Source organism: Primulina huaijiensis, chromosome 15, assembly GCF_012295235.1.
Source record: "Primulina huaijiensis isolate GDHJ02 chromosome 15, ASM1229523v2, whole genome shotgun sequence".
In the NCBI taxonomy this organism is placed as follows: Eukaryota; Viridiplantae; Streptophyta; class Magnoliopsida; order Lamiales; family Gesneriaceae; genus Primulina; species Primulina huaijiensis.
In genome coordinates, this window is record NC_133320.1 from 22,599,451 (window position 1) to 22,617,309 (window position 17,859).

General features: G+C 35.7%; 2 protein-coding genes across 3 annotated transcripts; one reads left to right on the forward strand and one right to left on the reverse strand.

Annotated features, from left to right (window-relative positions):
• Window positions 1-1,856: 1,856 nt before the first annotated feature.
• Window positions 1,857-12,043, forward strand: LOC140959595 (protein RNA-directed DNA methylation 3-like). The gene is made up of 19 exons (XM_073417507.1): window positions 1,857-2,218; window positions 3,120-3,373; window positions 3,485-3,640; window positions 3,736-3,894; window positions 4,032-4,115; window positions 4,788-4,855; window positions 4,920-5,285; window positions 5,379-5,430; window positions 5,524-5,682; window positions 5,783-5,926; window positions 6,028-6,130; window positions 6,217-6,363; window positions 6,432-6,486; window positions 6,587-6,645; window positions 6,759-6,825; window positions 7,811-7,847; window positions 7,943-7,994; window positions 8,846-10,989; window positions 11,799-12,043. Exons 1-18 carry the CDS (start codon window positions 2,008-2,010, stop codon window positions 10,978-10,980), a joined length of 4,308 nt encoding a protein of 1,435 aa, XP_073273608.1. The 5' UTR covers window positions 1,857-2,007; the 3' UTR covers window positions 10,981-10,989; window positions 11,799-12,043.
• Window positions 12,044-12,570: 527 nt separating this feature from the next.
• Window positions 12,571-16,371, reverse strand: LOC140960503 (probable pectate lyase 12). Of its 2 annotated transcripts, none has more exons than XM_073418793.1 (5): window positions 15,801-16,371; window positions 14,144-14,846; window positions 13,862-14,053; window positions 13,558-13,763; window positions 12,571-12,893 (listed from the first exon to the last, which is right to left on the reverse strand). In XM_073418793.1, the coding sequence occupies exons 1-5, from the start codon at window positions 15,935-15,937 to the stop codon at window positions 12,659-12,661; spliced, it is 1,473 nt and encodes a 490-aa protein (XP_073274894.1). In that variant the 5' UTR covers window positions 15,938-16,371; the 3' UTR covers window positions 12,571-12,658. The 2 variants fall into 2 exon arrangements, with proteins under 2 accessions (XP_073274894.1, XP_073274893.1); XM_073418792.1 differs by having other exon boundaries at window positions 14,132-14,846.
• Between the last annotated feature and the right edge of the window lie 1,488 nt (window positions 16,372-17,859).

The following is a 17,859-nucleotide window of genomic DNA, read 5'->3' on the forward strand; positions in this document are numbered from 1 at the left end:
CATGATATTCTACCGCATAAACAATCTAATAATTCTATTTTATTATAAGTTTTACACTAATATATGATGAGTTCTAGTCATATCTCCAACTTATATTTTCAAATTTTACTATACAAAAATAGGATTTGAAAATTCGTTATTATTTTACTCATAATAATAACTTTTTTCGGATCAAATATCTATTTATAAATTTTCTTAATAGACATACATATTCAATTCACATCTAACTAATTTATAGGATCACTCCAATTTATTTATATTTATATTATAGTAAATTCAGTACTATACACAGGTAAATTATGAAATTCGTAACATACATTTGAAAAACTACCTTTAGATTAAATATCAAAACGTAATAATATATTGTTATACTCATAAAATATTTAGAAATTGATATAACTAACACAATTATTTAAATTTACATAATTTTAAAAATAATTAAATACAAAACAATCAACTAGGTTTAACCAGCACGAATTAATATGTTGGCCATGTATTTTTGTCATTTTACGAGTTTGATTATCAATGTTTTCGAATTTCGATTTTATTATTACATATTTTTGTTGTTGTTGTGATTTTAGTTCTTTTTAATAAGATAGTATGATGCGGCTCTGTACACGTTAACACTGCATCTGTACCATATCATCGTCATGTCATGAAAATGATATACTTTTGTAGATTTGATAGATTTTTACTGACTTATATAGAATTTACAGATTTATTATGTGGATTCTTGTAGATTTTTTGCGAGATTTTTATAGATTTTTGTAAATTTTTTTTTTTATATAGAATTATATAGATTTTGTACCTAAGTATAACATATTATTTTTTATTTTTTTTAACTAATAATTAATTGACATAGATACATATTCAGTTTGAAATATTTTTTAAAATTTATATTATTAAATAAATTTATTTTAAAATTTAATATTTACATGTATATGTGTATATATGTGAATTTGTATGTATGTTTGTAAATTTTTAAAAATCAATTTTTACTCCAATGTAATAAAAAAGTTTAATTTTATTTATTAAAAAATTACTATTATTTTCAATTATATGACTTTCTAATATCTATTGTAATAATTTTATTAAAAAATTCATAATTCTAATTCTATAAAATTTTAGAATTTCAAAATTAGAATTAATAAAATAAAGAAAAAAATTTAATTTTTAAACAACAAAGGAAACAATTTATTTTATAAATTATATCATAATTTTTTTAATGAATTATATCTTAATACCCTAATTTTTATTTTTTAAAATTATATTTGTTATAAGATTATTCAACTATTAATAATTAAATTACATATTATATTAAAATAAAAAATATTAAATGAACAATCAACCGAAAATAAAAAATTTGAAAAAAAATTGTATATAGACATAATTTTGAAAGTGAGCCAGTGATTTATATAGATGTGAAGAGAGAAGATGATAATAGAAAGATACGAGGTGAGAAATATAAAGAAATAGCTTGTGAATGAGTTAAACACTTTAACAATTAATCCAAATATTTGGCCTACGTTCGGATCTGACTATACAGCACCATAATCGAAAGGTACAACGGCACAAGCGAAGCGGGTGAGAAATGAGTTGCATCGGGACAGAGAATTAAATCAAAGATAATTTTTGACCATTTATAGTTATATATTAGACTTTAATATTTATATATTAATAAAGTTAAAAATCTATTAAAAATCTAAATACGTCTAGATTTTTATAAAGATTTTAAAAATCAATAATAAATATTTTTAAAATTTTTTGGAAGTCACTAAATTTTAAACGTCAGTAAATTTCCTAAATTAAATAAACCGTTGAATATTTTTACATGCCTTGCGTTTAGCCTACAAAATTACTCGACTCGTCACTTTAACATACCCTCGTGAAGAGTACAATTCACTCTCCACGCCATTTTTTCTGCAACAATTGTGCGAAATGCTGCTTCATTGCCTCTGTTAGTAGCGGAGAATCCCCCAAAAATTGAAGAAATTTTGAGAAATTGCAATGGTGTCAGCCAAAGGCAAGGAGAAAGTGAGTGACAGTGGTGGGAAGGGGAAGAGGAAATGGAGCGCTGGAGCAGACGACGATAAAACTGCACGAAAAAGCAAGAACCGAAGCGGAGTGTTGCGGTTCTTTGATGATACGTCGTACGAGGTCGACAAGGATAGTGATGTCAGCGACGGCGACGGCGACGACGATGACATGTTTGATTTTGGTAATTATTTGTTACAAAAAAACTAAGATTTGTACAATCCTGTTTCATGTGGTGTTATGCCTGGGTTCTAATTTTTATTTTTTTTTGTGGGTTTTATTTTAGAATAAATAGTTAATTTAGGGTTTTTTTTGGGGGGGTTTTGTTTGTGTTGTTTCTGATTTTAGATTTTTTTGTGTGATTAATTGGATTTTTTTTGGTTTGCAACATTGCGCTTGAGGGTTTGACGGTAGTCATAATTTTATCCGTTATTTTTTCCTGTGTTTGAAATTGTTGTGGGGATTAAGATTTTTGATGAGTGAAGTGTGCTTTTTCATTTTTCCGGTGTTCTCTCTTGTGAACTACGGCCTTCCTTTTGGGTACATGCTTATGTGCTTGAACGCTCTTTACTGTTTTTCTAGCTCCGTCGGTTTTTCTTTTTTTGACAAGTCAGGTTTTTGTTTGCATTTCTTCAAATGTCCATTCTTGAAGTTGTGAGGAAATTATTTTGTACCTTCATTTGTTCGACTATTTTCCGAGAGATCTCTTTTTTCCGACTAGTTGTAGCTTTGTATCCATTTAACTTTTGGGAAGTACACTCGATTCTTTGATGGCTTAAAATTAATTGTTGGAGTCGTTCTCGCCAATTTACCCAGCATGCTTGCATTTTGCTGCCTCAAATTTTGTCCTTTCTTTTTCCAAAATATCGTGTCTGGATGTCCAAATCTATCAACTAAACCATCTTTTGTAAACTCACTCACACTCCTTGGGAAGCAAATGGCTGGGTCGGTTCTCTGTATGGGCTTAATTCAAAGACTGATGTGAATATCTGATATAAAATTGTTATCCAGATAATTTTTTCTTCTTGTATCATATATTGTTTTTCCCATTCAAATACTCAATGTTTTGTCTTAATTTGGAACAGATTTATTTGAAGAAGAATTTCCGCTTGAGCCTGATAACAGGAATGAATCTGGGAAAGCCACCCCCTTTTCTTTCATTCCTAAAGAGGAGGTGATGAGTGAGGAAGAGTTTGAAAGAATGATGGAAGAGCGATATAAACCAGGAGCTGATTTTGTTACTCACACAGAAGACACTTGTGATCGCAAGAGATTGTTTGAGGGAAACATGTATGTGCCATCTGCCAAGGATCCAACAATCTGGAAAGTCAAATGCATGGTAGATTTTGTAAACTCGTGGGACATGCTAATTCAGCATTTTGAAGATTGTGTTGTGCCACTTTCTTTTTTTTCTTTTCCTTTAAATTTATCGCAAAGATATTTGTGATAGGTTGGCCGCGAGAGGTATTCTGCATTCTGTCTGATGCAGAAATATGTGGATTTGAAATGTTTGGGAACTAAGCTGCAGATAATTTCTGCATTTGCACCTGATCATATAAAGGGTTTCATATTTATTGAAGCTGATAAACAATCTGATATCTACGAGGTGCTGTTCCTACTCTTTTTGCTCAAACTTCTTCTTGTTTGCTGCTCAGGGTAGGGATTGGATAAATGCTGATCCATTTGTTTATGAAACTATAGGCATGCAAAGGGCTTTGCACCGTATATTCAACTAAATCAGCACCTCTTCCAAACAATGAAATGTCTCAGCTGTTGTCTGTGAGGAGCAAGTCTTGTGGAATTTCCAAGGGTATGTGGGCCCGTGTAAAGAGTGGGAAATACAAAGGTGATCTTGCTATGGTAAGTATTTGTCCATGTACTGAAATGTTTAAATGCTCTTAGTTCCTTATCTTGGTGTATGTCTTTTCGACATGCTATTGCAATCCTTGTTATCATCTGTCGGAAAATCTCTTGTAATGTTTGAATGACTAATCTAGGTCGTAGCTGTGAATGATTCTCGGAAAAAGGTGACTGCAAAGCTGATTCCAAGGATAGATTTGAAAGCAATGGCTGGAAAGTTTGTAAGTTGATTTGTTCTACATATTGTTTTTAATGTTTACACGACTTTACACTTTTTATTTTATTTTTTGAAAGAAATGAACACCTTTAAGATGATGAATTTTTCATGTTTTTCAATTTGAAATTTGTTAATTTTTAGGATTAGCTTATATTGAAAATAATTACCCTCTTTGACCGTTTCCAGGACATTTGTGAAGATCAAACTTATCCGAATTGTAGCCTTTTTTCCTTTTTAACCTTTCCTTCAGGAGTTGGTTTTGATGGTTGGACTAAAGCTATATTTTGTGCCCCAGTATTTTCTTTTATTTGGTTGAAATAAGTGAACTGGGAGCTATTATTTGATTTTGAACACCCCTACTTTGTTACATGATCTAACTGGCTTGGTTATGCTATGTCAGATATGATATTGAACCTTCATTTCAACTGGCTGCACTCCATTACAATTTTGTGTGCTGATAATATATTGACAACTTTTTCTTTCTTTGGGTGGTGATGGTGGTGGACTAGTAGTTGAATTCACTTATTGCCTAGTATTCATTTTCCTCAGTAAAACTCATACTAGACCAAGAGATTAAGTACTTGATCTTGCAACCACACAAAGTTCACTTATGAATCACATTTTTTATGATGCTAGCAAAGATATTTTTCGTTATATGCTGTGTATGCACGTGTAGGGTGGAGGCATAGCTGCTAAGAGGACTGCCGTCCCGGCACAAAGACTGATCAGCTCTAGCGAACTTGAGTAATTTAGTGTTCAATATTTTATTTTACTGTGTTTATTAGTCTTTAACATGCTACTAATGTAGGGAGTTCCGCCCTCTTATCCAATATCGCCGGGACCGTGATACTAATGAGATGTTTGAGTTTCTTGATGGGATGATGCTGAAGGATGGTTATATATACAAAAAAATACCCATTGACTCATTAAACTATTGGGGTGTAGTTCCTACTAAAGACGAGCTCTTGAAATTTGAGAGTTCAAAGAAGGATGAATCTACTGATGTACAGTGGCTTTCTCAACTTTTTGGTGAAAAAAAGAAGCAGAAAGTTGAAGATGTAAAGCAGGACAAAGGGGGAGGGAAATCAAAGGGTGACAAAGGGGGAGGGAAATCAAAGGGTTCGTCTAGCACTGATGCCGGAACGAGTTTTATGCATGATCTGGTTTTTTTTGGGTAGGTCTCTTGTTGTTATCATGTTTTGGGACTTATTTATATCTACTTTTTTTAAAAATTATTTTTACGATACGATCCTGACCTGTGTGCCAGGCGGAGGGATTTTGGTGTTGTCATTGGCTCAGAGAAGGGTGATAGTGTCAAGGTCTAAACATTTTACACTTCAGAAAACTGTAGCTGATTGAACCGTTCATATATGTCGATCCACTCTGCTTTTATGCCTTTTCTTTTATTTCAGGTCATTAAAGAAGGCTCAGAAGGACCAACTGTGGTCAGTGTTAAAGAAAGTGATCTGAAAAGTGCATCGTTTGATAAGAAATTATTCTCTGTGTTAGACCACCACTCAAATACCGTATCAATTAACGATTGTGTTCGGGTTTTAGAAGGTCCATTAAAGGTCCGGCATTAAACTTCTAACTAGAAAATTCAATGTTTTGTGTTTGCTTTGAGTTTTGAAAGGCTAATATGCATAAATGCTTGTTAAATTGGGGTTGCAGGATAAACAAGGGATTGTTAAAAAGATATACAAAGGGATATTGTTTTTGTGTGATGAAACTGAACAGGAGAATGATGGTTATATCTGCATTAAAGGGCAGCTATGTGAGAAAGTCAATTCTTCCGGTATTTCATCAAATGGAAAGGTTTGTCTGTACTCAATCGACAAAACCAGGAAGTTTAGCTGCTTTTCTTGTTTTGACAGAATGCTGTTCTCACTTACAGTTAAAATTTAACTCGGTTTCAGGGTAGTGAACCTGGGTCATCAAGCTTTATGGATTTACCATCATCACCAAAATCTCCTTTATCTCCTAGCAAATCTTGGCAAGAGAAGGATGATAAATCCAACTGTATGTTTTAGATTTCAAAATCTCATGTTGGATTCATTTGAAGCTACTGCTTCTTTTAAGCTGTAAAATTTATTTTTTCAATGCAGTTAAACGCGAGGAAAATGGAATGTTCTCTGTTGGCCAATCATTAAGAATTCGTGTTGGCCCTTTGAAGGGTTATCTTTGTCGAGTATTGGCTATTCGTCGTTCTGGTGTCACCGTGAAGCTGGACTCAAAAAAAAAAATTTTAACGGGTATGATGAAACAATATTGATCCTTTTGTCTTTCTGTTTATTAAAGCACACCTCTTGTTATGTTGCAGTGAAATGTGAGCATTTATCTGAGGTCCGCGGAAGAAATCCAGCCATCTCCCAGGGGTATGGCAGCATTTTGCTACTGAATTGAAAATAATTGACGTGATCCTCAATTTTGGTTTAGTTTTCCATAGTCTTTGAAGAACTTTTTTGTGCTCTACAGGGAGGACTCAGGGGCTGCGAAATCTTTTGATTTCTTTCAAACACAAGATGGTGCAAGCGGTAATGAGCATTTTATGGTTTCAGTCACTTTATTTAATCTGCCTTCGTGTCCAATAACAATAACATTTTTCGCATACTTGTTTAATGGACAAAAACATGTACGCTGTTTGAAGACTGGATGGATGGGGCAACGTTATCAACAGAAGGTAACAATTGGAATGCTGGTGGATCAACTGAAAGGTTGAACTCTTAACTGATGCTCATTATTAATTTTTGTTGAACTTCAAATTTCTGGAATCTTCTTATCGTCGTGGTGTTGAGAATGTGAATTTTTCTCTTTCTCAAAAATGTTTTTTGGATAAATGGTCTTAGTCTTAGACTTGAGATTAGAATCAGCGAGTGGTCCGTTCTTAAATCATCGAAACTGCAGATTGATTAATTGTGGATAGTTGCTTTTGTCAACATTCATCAAATGCAGTGTCCTAAAACTCGAGCTAAGCGGCCGCCCGACCGCACCGAAAAAGTACTAGGCGGCAAGGGTGCCTAGGCGGGTGGTCTAGGCGTAACTAGGCATTTAGAGTTATTTTGGGAAATTTTTATTGGACTTTGAATTTTTGAAAGCCAAATTAAACCAGAACATGACATAAGAAAGAATTTTAGGTTTTTACTTTTAATTTTTTGGGATTGAAAGCCCAATTAAAACAACGATTTGTTCACTTGTGTTTGTCCTAAGACATTACTCTCGTGTTCTTTGTCTGCTTCTGCACACATAAGAAAATCGAACCAGTCCTTAAAGATAATTTTTTTCTTTATTTTGATTTTTCTTGCATTGTCTATTATCCTGACCCACCTTAAGCAGAAGAAGTAGGAGGAATGAACCAGGTGTCAATTGGATTTTAACAAAGTTTGGGCTGTAATTTATTCTAAAAACTATTTCAAATCTCTTGATACCGTGGAATCTGCCTAATGACACCTAGCTCCCGCCTAAGCGGCCTAGGCTCTAGGCGTTGGTTTGGCGTCCGACTAGCGCCTAGCGAATTTTAAAACATCGATTAAATATTCTGAGAAGTTCCCCATTTAACTAATGAAATGGAAGATGTAATACCTACATGGAATCACTGCTAAAGTTGCATATGATCGAGAGAAAAACAGGCTCCACATTTGCATTTATTAGTTATTGTTGGTTCCCTTACTGACATATGATATGGTGTGCTTACATTTGCAGGTCTTCTTGGTCGTCTTTGCCAACATCAGATTTGTCGGTTAGTTTGATTTTAGCGTTTTGTGTCTTGTTATGACAGTGCATCTGTTTGTTATCATGCATGAGTAATGTTGATGAACTAAGAAGTATTTGCAGCTTACAAATCAACCTGGTGCTGTTGTTCCTGTGGCTGGTGATGCCATGAAAGGTATTTTTGGTGCATCTTCATATCCTAAAAATCAGATTAGTTTAAATTGCTAACTAGAGGTAGTTTATGCAAGAACACTCCGTCTGTTCCTTTTGCAGAAAAAGTTTACATAGAAGATATACCAGTTTGATTTGCATGTTCTTTTGGTAATCCCATGCCATCCATGCGGCTTTGTATCTTTTATAACCATTTCCTTTTTCAAAAGGATAATCCAATTCTAATTTTATAAAAACTAGCGTCTTGCACATGCAATGCGGGACATATATGCTCAATTGTCAATTGTTTTTTAAAAAGAAAAAAATTACCCCAAAGCAGTTAAATAACCATGAAGGTGGGAGTCATTTTCAAATAATAAAGCACCAACGTGTTGGTAAAACTTGTGGAAAATAATATGAGAATAAGTAGAATTACTAAATTGCACATTTTGTCAAATTTTTTCTTTATTGCCTTGGGGTTAAGTTTGGAAGTTTAAATAGATGTACAAAGATAGTTACCAGACCACCCTCTGACTTTATTAAATAACTATAGATGACAAAAGTTGCGTTAAAAAAGAATACCAAATACCACAAAAGATAATCTGGAATAACTTTATCCATCAGTTTAGATTGCCAAGACTGGTGGCTACATGGCACTTTTAGTCTTGAGAAGCTGCACTGGAAAGTTAATTTTAGTCTTAATTTATTTGGTTGAACTTTCTTTAAGTATCTGTTTTTACTTTCCTCTTTGAACATTTGGTTTTAACTGAGGGTAATCTGGATACAATCCTGGTGGAAAATGCATCCATGCTTCTTGTAAGAGCCTCTTATAATAATTTCTTTTGGCTTACTTCTCTTGCACTAAATGTCGTGCAGAAGATTCTGGTTGGCAGATCAAAGCGACTTCAAATCAAAATTCATCATGGGGTGCAGTCTCTGTTGGTGAGAAAACGGTTCCTGATGCTGGGTTGGTTGATGGTTGGGGAACCAGTAGTGGGTGGAAGCAAGCTAGTTCATCTACTGCTGTTGGTGTTGGTACTTCTGCTAGCTGGGGCAAATCTGTTGAACCACATCATGATAACTCTCACGATGCAGAGAAAAATGAATCTTGGGGCAAAGCTGCTGAGAAGTGGAGCACTGCTGGTGATAACTGTGGGAGTAAGGTAGCTTGGGGTGCTTCTGTTGTTTCATCAGATAGACAGAGTGGGGGATGGGGTGATTCAAGTCGAGAACTTAATAAACAAGAAGCAAGTTCCTGGAAGAAAGATAAATTTGCGTTGACGGACTCTGCTGTCGTGGATGAATGTAAATGGGGAAACCAGGGTGATACTAAAAAAGATGGTGTGGAAAGTTGGGGGAAGAGTGGGTCTACTTGGGGTACATGCAGAGAGTCTGAACCTGAAGGTCCTTCTAAGAAAAATCAGGAGCGATCTCAGTGGAATTTGTCAGAAAAAAGGAACGATGAGTCTGCTTCTACCGGAAACAATGCGGACATTGGCGGTTCTTCTAGGGAATGGGTTAATTTGGGTAGTGCTAACATAAGTGACAGTCAAACTAAAAACTGGGATACTAAAATGGTGTGTGGAATTGCTACTGAAAAAGGGCAAGCTGACGGTTGGAGTAAACCCAAGCCTGTTGGTGTTGACGTTGGACCTTCGTGGAAGCAGGATAGTAAACATTCGTGGGGCAAGAAGGATGACTGTTGGGGTAAATCAAACGAGAGCAAGGACAAGGAATCAGGGTGGAAACGAGGATCAGATGGTAATAAAGATGCTGGTGGAGGAAATGAATGGGATAGCACAAAACGTAATGAGGATGATAAGCCCAGTGGTTGGAACTTGCCAAATGTTTCCAACAATTCTGTCACATCTGATTGGGGAAAAGCATCGACTGGAAATGTTGATAGTTGGAACAAAGAAAAGAAACCAAATGAAAATAATAAGTCTTCGTGGGCCGCTGGGAACACTTCCTTTGATGGTCAGTCATCTGATTGGAGTTTGGTTTCTCAAGACAAAGCAAAAGATGGGCAAGTTAGTTCATGGAAGAGTGAAAAGAATGTTGATGGAGGTTCATCTACTGGATGGGGACAAAGTAATTGGCTGAAAGGCGAAACACATGATACTGGTGGTAATCTGGGCTCTTCTTGGAGTGGCAAAAGCGATTGGAACTCTGGAAATGGTACTGATAGGAGCAATAATCTAGATGACACAGGCGACAGGGGAAGAGGTGGAAATTGGAGAGGTCGTGGTGGAAGAGGTGATCGTGGTGGTTTCCGTGGTAGAGGTGGATCAGGTCGTGGTGGTTTTGGAGGTAGTGATACGGATCGTGGTGGGTTTGAAAGCAGATGGGTTTCTGACAGGGGAGGCATTGGAGGTAGAGGGAGATCTGACAGAGATGGAGGATTTCGTGGGCGTGGTGGTTTTAGAGGCAGTGGTCGGGGTGATTGGAAAAACTCTGGAGGTGATTTGCGTGAGGAAAAGCCCTACAGCTGGAATAAAGGTTCAAACAATGATTCCGAGGGATGGAAAAGTAGTAGCAGCCAAGGCAGTTGGAACTGGGGAGATAAGGAAAACAATCAGGGAACAAATCAGAATCCATCAACCGAGTGGAATAAACCATCTGGCAACTCTGAAATGGGTACTTGGCAATCGAAGGAATCTAACAAAGGTGAAGGACAATCTGGCTCATGGGGCAAAGCTGTATCAACTTCTTGGGAAACTGCCTCACAAAATGAGTACTCAAGATGGAGCAAAACGCAACCTAGTAATGAAAATAAAACCAAAGAATCTACCAAGGACAAAGAACCATCGGATTCATGGGGTAAAGCGGTAGCTGGCTCCAGGGAAACTGCCCCAGAGAATGCTAGCTCATTCGGAAACTGGAATCGGCCAGAAGCTAGTGATCGAGGGCTGACAGAAGAATCTGCTAAGGACATAGGGCCATCTGGTTCTTGGGGCAAACCTGCAACTAGCTCTTGGGGCGATGGAAGTAGCAAAGGAGGGTGGTTATAACGCCTCGAGGTAACTACAGATCCCATATTCCTCTGTCTTTTGTACTTTTGAAGGACTTGGGCTATAATGTGTCATCTTCTGTACATTTGAATATCATGACCAATGTGGTTCCATTCATCCATTGTGATCATAAACATATTTGGCACGGTGGTATACGTCTGTGCGAGAAAGCAACATACAAAACATGCTGGCATGTTAAGAGATGTTCATTTAGTCCAACTGCAATTAGCACACCTTAGTACACTTCTGTCTTTCAACTTTTACATCCTTCGAGAGGCAGTTTCTTTATATTATGGATTACTAAATAACTCTAATCCTCCTGCTCTCAAACATTTTTCTCACCTTAGCGGGCAGGCAACTTAGGCAGACCTCAAAACCGATCTGAGTTTGTTTGAGGGAAATAATCAAATAGTGGTTGAATTGTTAATGACATTGAATTTTCCAAAACTAGCTCTCACCTCCAAGGTTGCATGATATTTTGAACTTATGCAGTACCATTCTCACCCTCAATTACACAATGTCGTGGGGATTCTGAAGACAACAGTATAGGATAAGTTAGATGAGCACACGAGTTTAAGGTATAAATACAGAAACACCCAGTTTGAAAAATTACATACTCCTGATCCTTGGAAATTTTAAGTATGCCCTTGCTATACTATAGCCTGAAGATACGAGCATGTGAGTATGAGGATATATAAAGGTCATGGCTGGTGTTTTCAGCTCTAAAAATGTTTTTCTGTCTCTGTAATTTGTTCTTACCTATATCTAGATCTATAGTCTGTATCTCCAATCTTCCAAAGCATTCTATTTTGCTGCAGGTAAACATGGCCGAGCTCTGGAAATTGTGGATGTATTGCATCCACCGTGTTAGCAAGCTACAACCTTATGTTTACCTTACAAACTGTTTATTTTGGTATCTTGAAAATTTGACAGGCTCATAATTTCATGCATGTTGAATTTTTTTATGAACTCGAAATACTTGACCATCATAACAATGTTCTGGTAGATAATCCATTTGTGCATTTGGGCTCTTTTTCTGGTTTCTACATAATGCTATTCTGCATAGGCTTTCAACTGATTACTGTGCTAATATGCTCCTTATCGAAATATCCGTGTTCTATGCTTTAATTATTGTTCTGGTAAATGAATCTTATAATTTATTGGTTGCCTTTAATACACCGTCTTTAGAATTTTAGAGTTTAGACAATGGATGGACTACTTGTTGGACAAAATTTATTGACATTTCCAAAGTATTTTGAATTGGTGCTCAATTTAATGTCTGATGAGTTATCGAATGAAAAATTTTAGGGAACAAAAATTAAACAGATCGTAACTGCATACAGAATAAGTCTCTTGTGAGACGGTTTCATGAATTTTTATCTGTGAGACGGGTCATCTCTACCGATATTCACAATAAAAAGTAATATTCTTAGCATAAAAATTAATACTTTTCATGGATGACTCAAATAAGATATTTGATCTACGAAATTGATCCGTGATACCGTCTTATAAAAATTTTTGTGTTGCTTACAACTTTCGAACGCACGTAAACGACGTTGTTTATGAGTCATGCTTGCAACTCAATTTGAATAAAATATAAGTGGGGCCTTTGCCATAGATCAAATCTTGAAAAAATATTTATCATTCCTTGTCTATTTTAAAATTTGTCGATTTGTTCTTAAATACCTATAATAATAAGAAGATAGAGTAACGAGGATGGATGGCACTGCCACATAGTAATCAAAATAATTAGAAGTGACAAAAACGTCGTTGTGGTTGGAGAAGAATGTGTAGGTGTTGTGCCGCTCCCGAATATCATTCCCAACAATCCGCCATCTCCGGCGGACCCATTATCGCCACCTCCTACACCGGTTGTGGCCCCTCCGCCGTATGACATGCTAATGCCGTTGTCCCTGCGTTATGATAATGATGTAAAATTTCAATTTCTTGGTTCTAAATTTGAATGATGCGAATTAAGGGTGAAACCTCCCTCACATGTTGAACCACTAGAAAACATCTTCTATAGCTTTCAAAACGTCGATGTACACGATAAATGGGTAGGACCTACACTAGAAAGGAACATATTTGGATCAACATTTCAAAGTCTTGGAAATTATTTGTTTTTGTCCTCCAACCTTCTTCAAATAGGAGATTTAAATAGAAAGTTAGAAGAAGCCCCATTTTATCCTATCCTCTTCTATTTGAACCCATTCATATATATAAAGATATGGTATTCTACTTGATATTCCACATATATTCATCAAATTATCTTTAAATGATTTAAAAATATTTCGTCGTTGACATCGGGTAAAGCTTCTTTTCAATGTGGGTATTAAGTCCAATGGGCCCAACAGGTAAGGGTCATCGTTTGGTGGGCCTATATAACCAATTTATTACAAGTAAAGGGACCACAGCCACCAAAAAAAATGCCTTATTTTAGTGGTGAAAGTGGCGTTCGTTTTCTTTTTGAATTGCATCACTTTGAATCTTGAGTATTTCTACAATTTAAAATATTATTTTTCCCGTGTGTGTGTGTGTGTTTGGGCACAGACTGGAGTTAAAATAATTTATATGTACCTGGGGCCGCCAAGAACACCGGCCCTCATAGTGAGTTGATTGACGAAGTAGGCAGACCGAGGCTCGACGCTAGATGCCTTGGCATACTGGACGCTTCGGCTGGCACCGGACGGCACGAAATATGCCCCATTCACCAATACGTCCCCTTCTGTTCTCCAATTCCATTCACTCCATACATTCTCATCTGTATCGACGCGTTTCGTCACCTACACGGTGAAACTTGCAATGATAATCATTAATTAATTAATTTATAAAAGACCATTATTTAATTTGGTCTAATATGTTAATGCTAAGCAAAATTTACCTCCTTAGCATTAGGGTCGACCGGGGCAGTGTACCTATTGCCTTGACTATTAATGGTAGGATTAGCACTCCCACCAATTGCATACATTTCCCATTGTGTAAAATCATTGTTCACAACGTGTATGTACCCTCTCCTACACCTTGGCATCCTTTGCACTAGCCCCTCTCCGAAATGATTGAACGCGATCGTTACCTATATATACCATGTCGAGGCGGATCAGAATACCAACTTAATTCACTCTCAAAATACAGAAACTATTATAAGATTAACCATTCGTCGTGCCTGCATTCCAGAGTCCGGCAAGTACCTATCGTCGTGTCCCAACAACATAACCTCGTCGTGGTGTGAGAAGTAGTTGTTAGAAATGGTGATGGCCGTGGACGCCATGATAGCGTCTATCAGTCCATCGGTGCAATGGGACAGAGCACAATGGTCTATCCATATGTTTCTTGATGAGAAAATCGATATCCCATCTCCATCGGATCGACCACGGTGACCTACATGCGTGGGACTGGACCGTATGTCGGTGTTTCCAGAGGGTTGGCAGTTGTAGACGTGTATGTTATGGATGATCACGTTACTTATGTATTGCAACGTGATGCATCCGTTCCCGGTTATGCGTATGTCCGCCCCACGACCATCGATGGTTTTGTAGCTATTGACAATGAGTTCGTGCTTGAGCTTGATGAGCATGCTGGATTCAAAGATGATCCATAGGGGCTCATCTTGGATGACTGCATGACGGAGGGTTCCAGGGACAGGGTTCACTGTGTCATGGTCAGAGGAATCGCTTACGAGATAATAACGGCCGCCTTTTCCTCCTCGTGCAGCTTGGCCAAAGCCGATGGCGCAATCCGCTAAGTGTTGCCGGTTGGCTTCCCAGTTAGGGTCGCAGAGCCAACAGTCATCGATGGGGTTTCCAGTCAGACATTGGGGTTGGTCTGTTAGTAGCATTTGCCTTCTTGATATTGACTCGTTGAGTTTCCTGTACAAATGTCACAAGAATTGAGCCAGTGATTCAAGGACACTAAAATCAATTTTTAAAAAATATATAATTTTTTTTTTAATCCATGTGCATTATTACATCACTCTCGTGGATAAATTATTACATCCACGTACACCTCTGTGTGTGACTTTGGTGTCAATCAAATGGCAAAAAATGTAGGCTTGAAAAGAAACTTCAGAAAATTCAAAAAAAGGAGGAAAACTGAATATNTCTCCATTTAGTCGCTTACAAATAATTTCTGAACGGATGAATCGGTAAATTAATCAGAGGCATCAGAAAATGGACCCTACGTGGTATTTTTCATATATTTTTCTACAAGAAGTGGATAAAATGACAATGGAAACAGAATAATGCAAAAAAAGGAAAAACATAGAAATGGAATCAGGTGTATTTTACACATTTAAAAAAAAAACAAATGATTTTGCGATCTATATGTCAAATTTGTCAGTCCACTGCTGGTTCCTATTCCATTCTTGAAATGCCATTGAGTACCAAGAAATCAAGAAACAATGTTCAAAACTCGGTGTAAACTAATAAAAGAACACATGGTAGGGGAAGTTTTCAACAAAAGAATAGCTATGCAACATGAGATGTATCCGCCACCACCAAGCAAAGAAAGAAAAAAAGAACCACACAACTCCGACGTTGTAATCAAAAAACAAAAAAATGGGATGTCCCAATTCCCATGTCATAAACTTTCCAAATAACCAAAACAAGATAAGACATGTAAGCTAGCATTGTCTTGAAACTTGTAACACTGCACAATCTTCTTGAGATATCCCAACTTCTCAGCCAAACAGAGAAATACCCATACAATAAAATCCCCAAAATGGTCAGAAAAACAAGACAGAATCATGATCACTCTTGTTGCAAAATGCAAGATTACAACACCCCCAATGTGTGTATAACATGTAGGGTCAGAATTTTTTTTACCTCTGAACTTGTTGAACCACAGCCTCAGGGTTTGGGTGTTGATGTGGGATTGTGAGATTCAAGAAATCAGAAGCTGCAGTAGAAGAAGAAATGCAAATGAAGATGCAGACCAAAAGAATCCTAATTTGGGGAAGCATTCTTTGAAGAAAGAAAGAAGGGAAGAAAGGACAATGGGGGGAAGAAGAGTATATGATGTTGTGCTATTGTTAAAATTGTTATTATCTGTTTCTGTAAAGGATACACTAAAGAAAGGAAGAGATTTCTTTCTTGACTATTGAATGGGGGATTTGGGATACCTAACCATTACAAGAAATTATCTGTTATATAGAATAATCTTTGTGTTAATCTGGGATCGAGTTAAGTAAAATGGGATTGTGCATGTTTGTGGTCTTATTTTTCCTAAAAGTTTTTTGGGTTTGTCGGAAGATGAAAAAAGGGGAGGGACTCTGTTCAGATTGGGAGGGGTGGTGTTGCTTTGGGGACATGGGAGCGGTGTGTGTGTGTTTTGTGGGTTTTTGGTGTGAATATGTTCTGTTTCTGGCTGCACTTTTTGTAACAGATTCTTATCTTGCTAGCCAAAGATAAATTCCTCTGTAATTCTGCAACTTTATATATCACCTCCTTTTCAACCTTTACATACATACATATNAATATATACATGATTTATTGTTTATATTAGACGTTAAATCTTTACGATATTTTCATATAAATATTCATTCAAATATAATAATTCAACAAATAAATTCCCATATAATTGTTTTTTGAAGTAAAAATCTCATATATTTGTTTGAATCACGTTGAATTATTTTTTCAACCACACATTTTTTATATCACAAATTATCATACGTGGTTTTTTATTCCATACAAAAAATAATAATTTTTTTTAAAAAAACAAACAAACAAACATCATGCAGATAACCATTGCTTTCAAAAGCTAGACTGGAGTGCTGACTTGTTTGCCCTTAAGCTCTTAGGTCATTGAGAAAAATAAAATAAAAAAGTTAATTTTTTAGACCACATAAATAATATTTATTTTAAATTTATTTATATAAATCAGACAAATAACTAATATTACATTTAAATTTGTCCAAAAATTATATTTAAAAATATGAATTGTTAATATCAGATTCTTTCACAATTAAGCTTGCATAGTCACAAGTAGGCCAATACATCGTATTAATGTTGGGATCCCATTCAGACTTTTTGAATCAACGATCGATGCATGAAAGTGAGTGTGATCTTAATATAAATAATAATTCATATTATATACCACTTGCTACTCAATTATACATCTTTCGATTTCTTTTTCGACTATCTCGTCTTAAATATATAGTTCAGTTTCAACATTTAATATCATTTTTCTTGTTGGTTACTATTATATTCATATTGTACTCATACTAACAAGTCTATATATTTGAGACATAATGAATATGTGTACTAGCGAATGACGCACATGCGATGCATGTGTAAAATAATGATTATTATGTATATGAATCAAGATCATTAATAAATCGAGTTAATTTATAAAATTTTATTACAGTTTTTAATTGTTATTTGGATAACGATAATATAATTAGATTAAACGTGTAATTTGTAGAGATAATATGTGAATTTTTGAATTTTTAAAACATATTAAAAATATTATAGTTATGAGAAATATATATGACAAACATTACTTATGTAAATAGAGTTATTTTCATACAAACTAATTTGTATCATCAAGACCACTAATTAGTTTTGATATGCGAGGCACACACATCATGCACATTTATGTGTGCATCGCTGAAGTGACACTTACATATTGGATGTACAATTTTAATAGATGAGTATCACTGTATCGGTGTTCACATAAGTGTGTATGATGGATGTGCATTATATATATAATCGTGGTATTTAAAAAACGAATTGAACATAATGATGTTGAATGAAAATTTCAAACTCAAACATTATGATAATTGATGATCAATAAACTTTATTAATTGGTATGGAGACTTTTGTAAGCAAATTCAGCAATCATTTTCTCGCAGAATTAAGAAAATATAATCATGAAATATAGGAA

Coding starts and splice junctions, on each gene's coding strand:
- LOC140959595 (XM_073417507.1), top strand. CDS start 2,008: ATGGTGTCAGCCAAAGGCAAGGAGAAAGTGAGTGACAGTGGTGGGAAG. Junction 4,116..4,787: donor AAGCAATGGCTGGAAAGTTT/GTAAGTTGATTT, acceptor ATGCACGTGTAG/GGTGGAGGCATAGCTGCTAA. Junction 6,364..6,431: donor AAAAAAAAAAATTTTAACGG/GTATGATGAAAC, acceptor GTTATGTTGCAG/TGAAATGTGAGCATTTATCT.
- LOC140960503 (XM_073418792.1), bottom strand. CDS start 15,937: ATGCTTCCCCAAATTAGGATTCTTTTGGTCTGCATCTTCATTTGCATT. Junction 14,054..14,131: donor GAATGCAGGCACGACGAATG/GTTAATCTTATA, acceptor TGGTATATATAG/GTAACGATCGCGTTCAATCA. Junction 13,764..13,861: donor TCGACCCTAATGCTAAGGAG/GTAAATTTTGCT, acceptor TTCACCGTGTAG/GTGACGAAACGCGTCGATAC.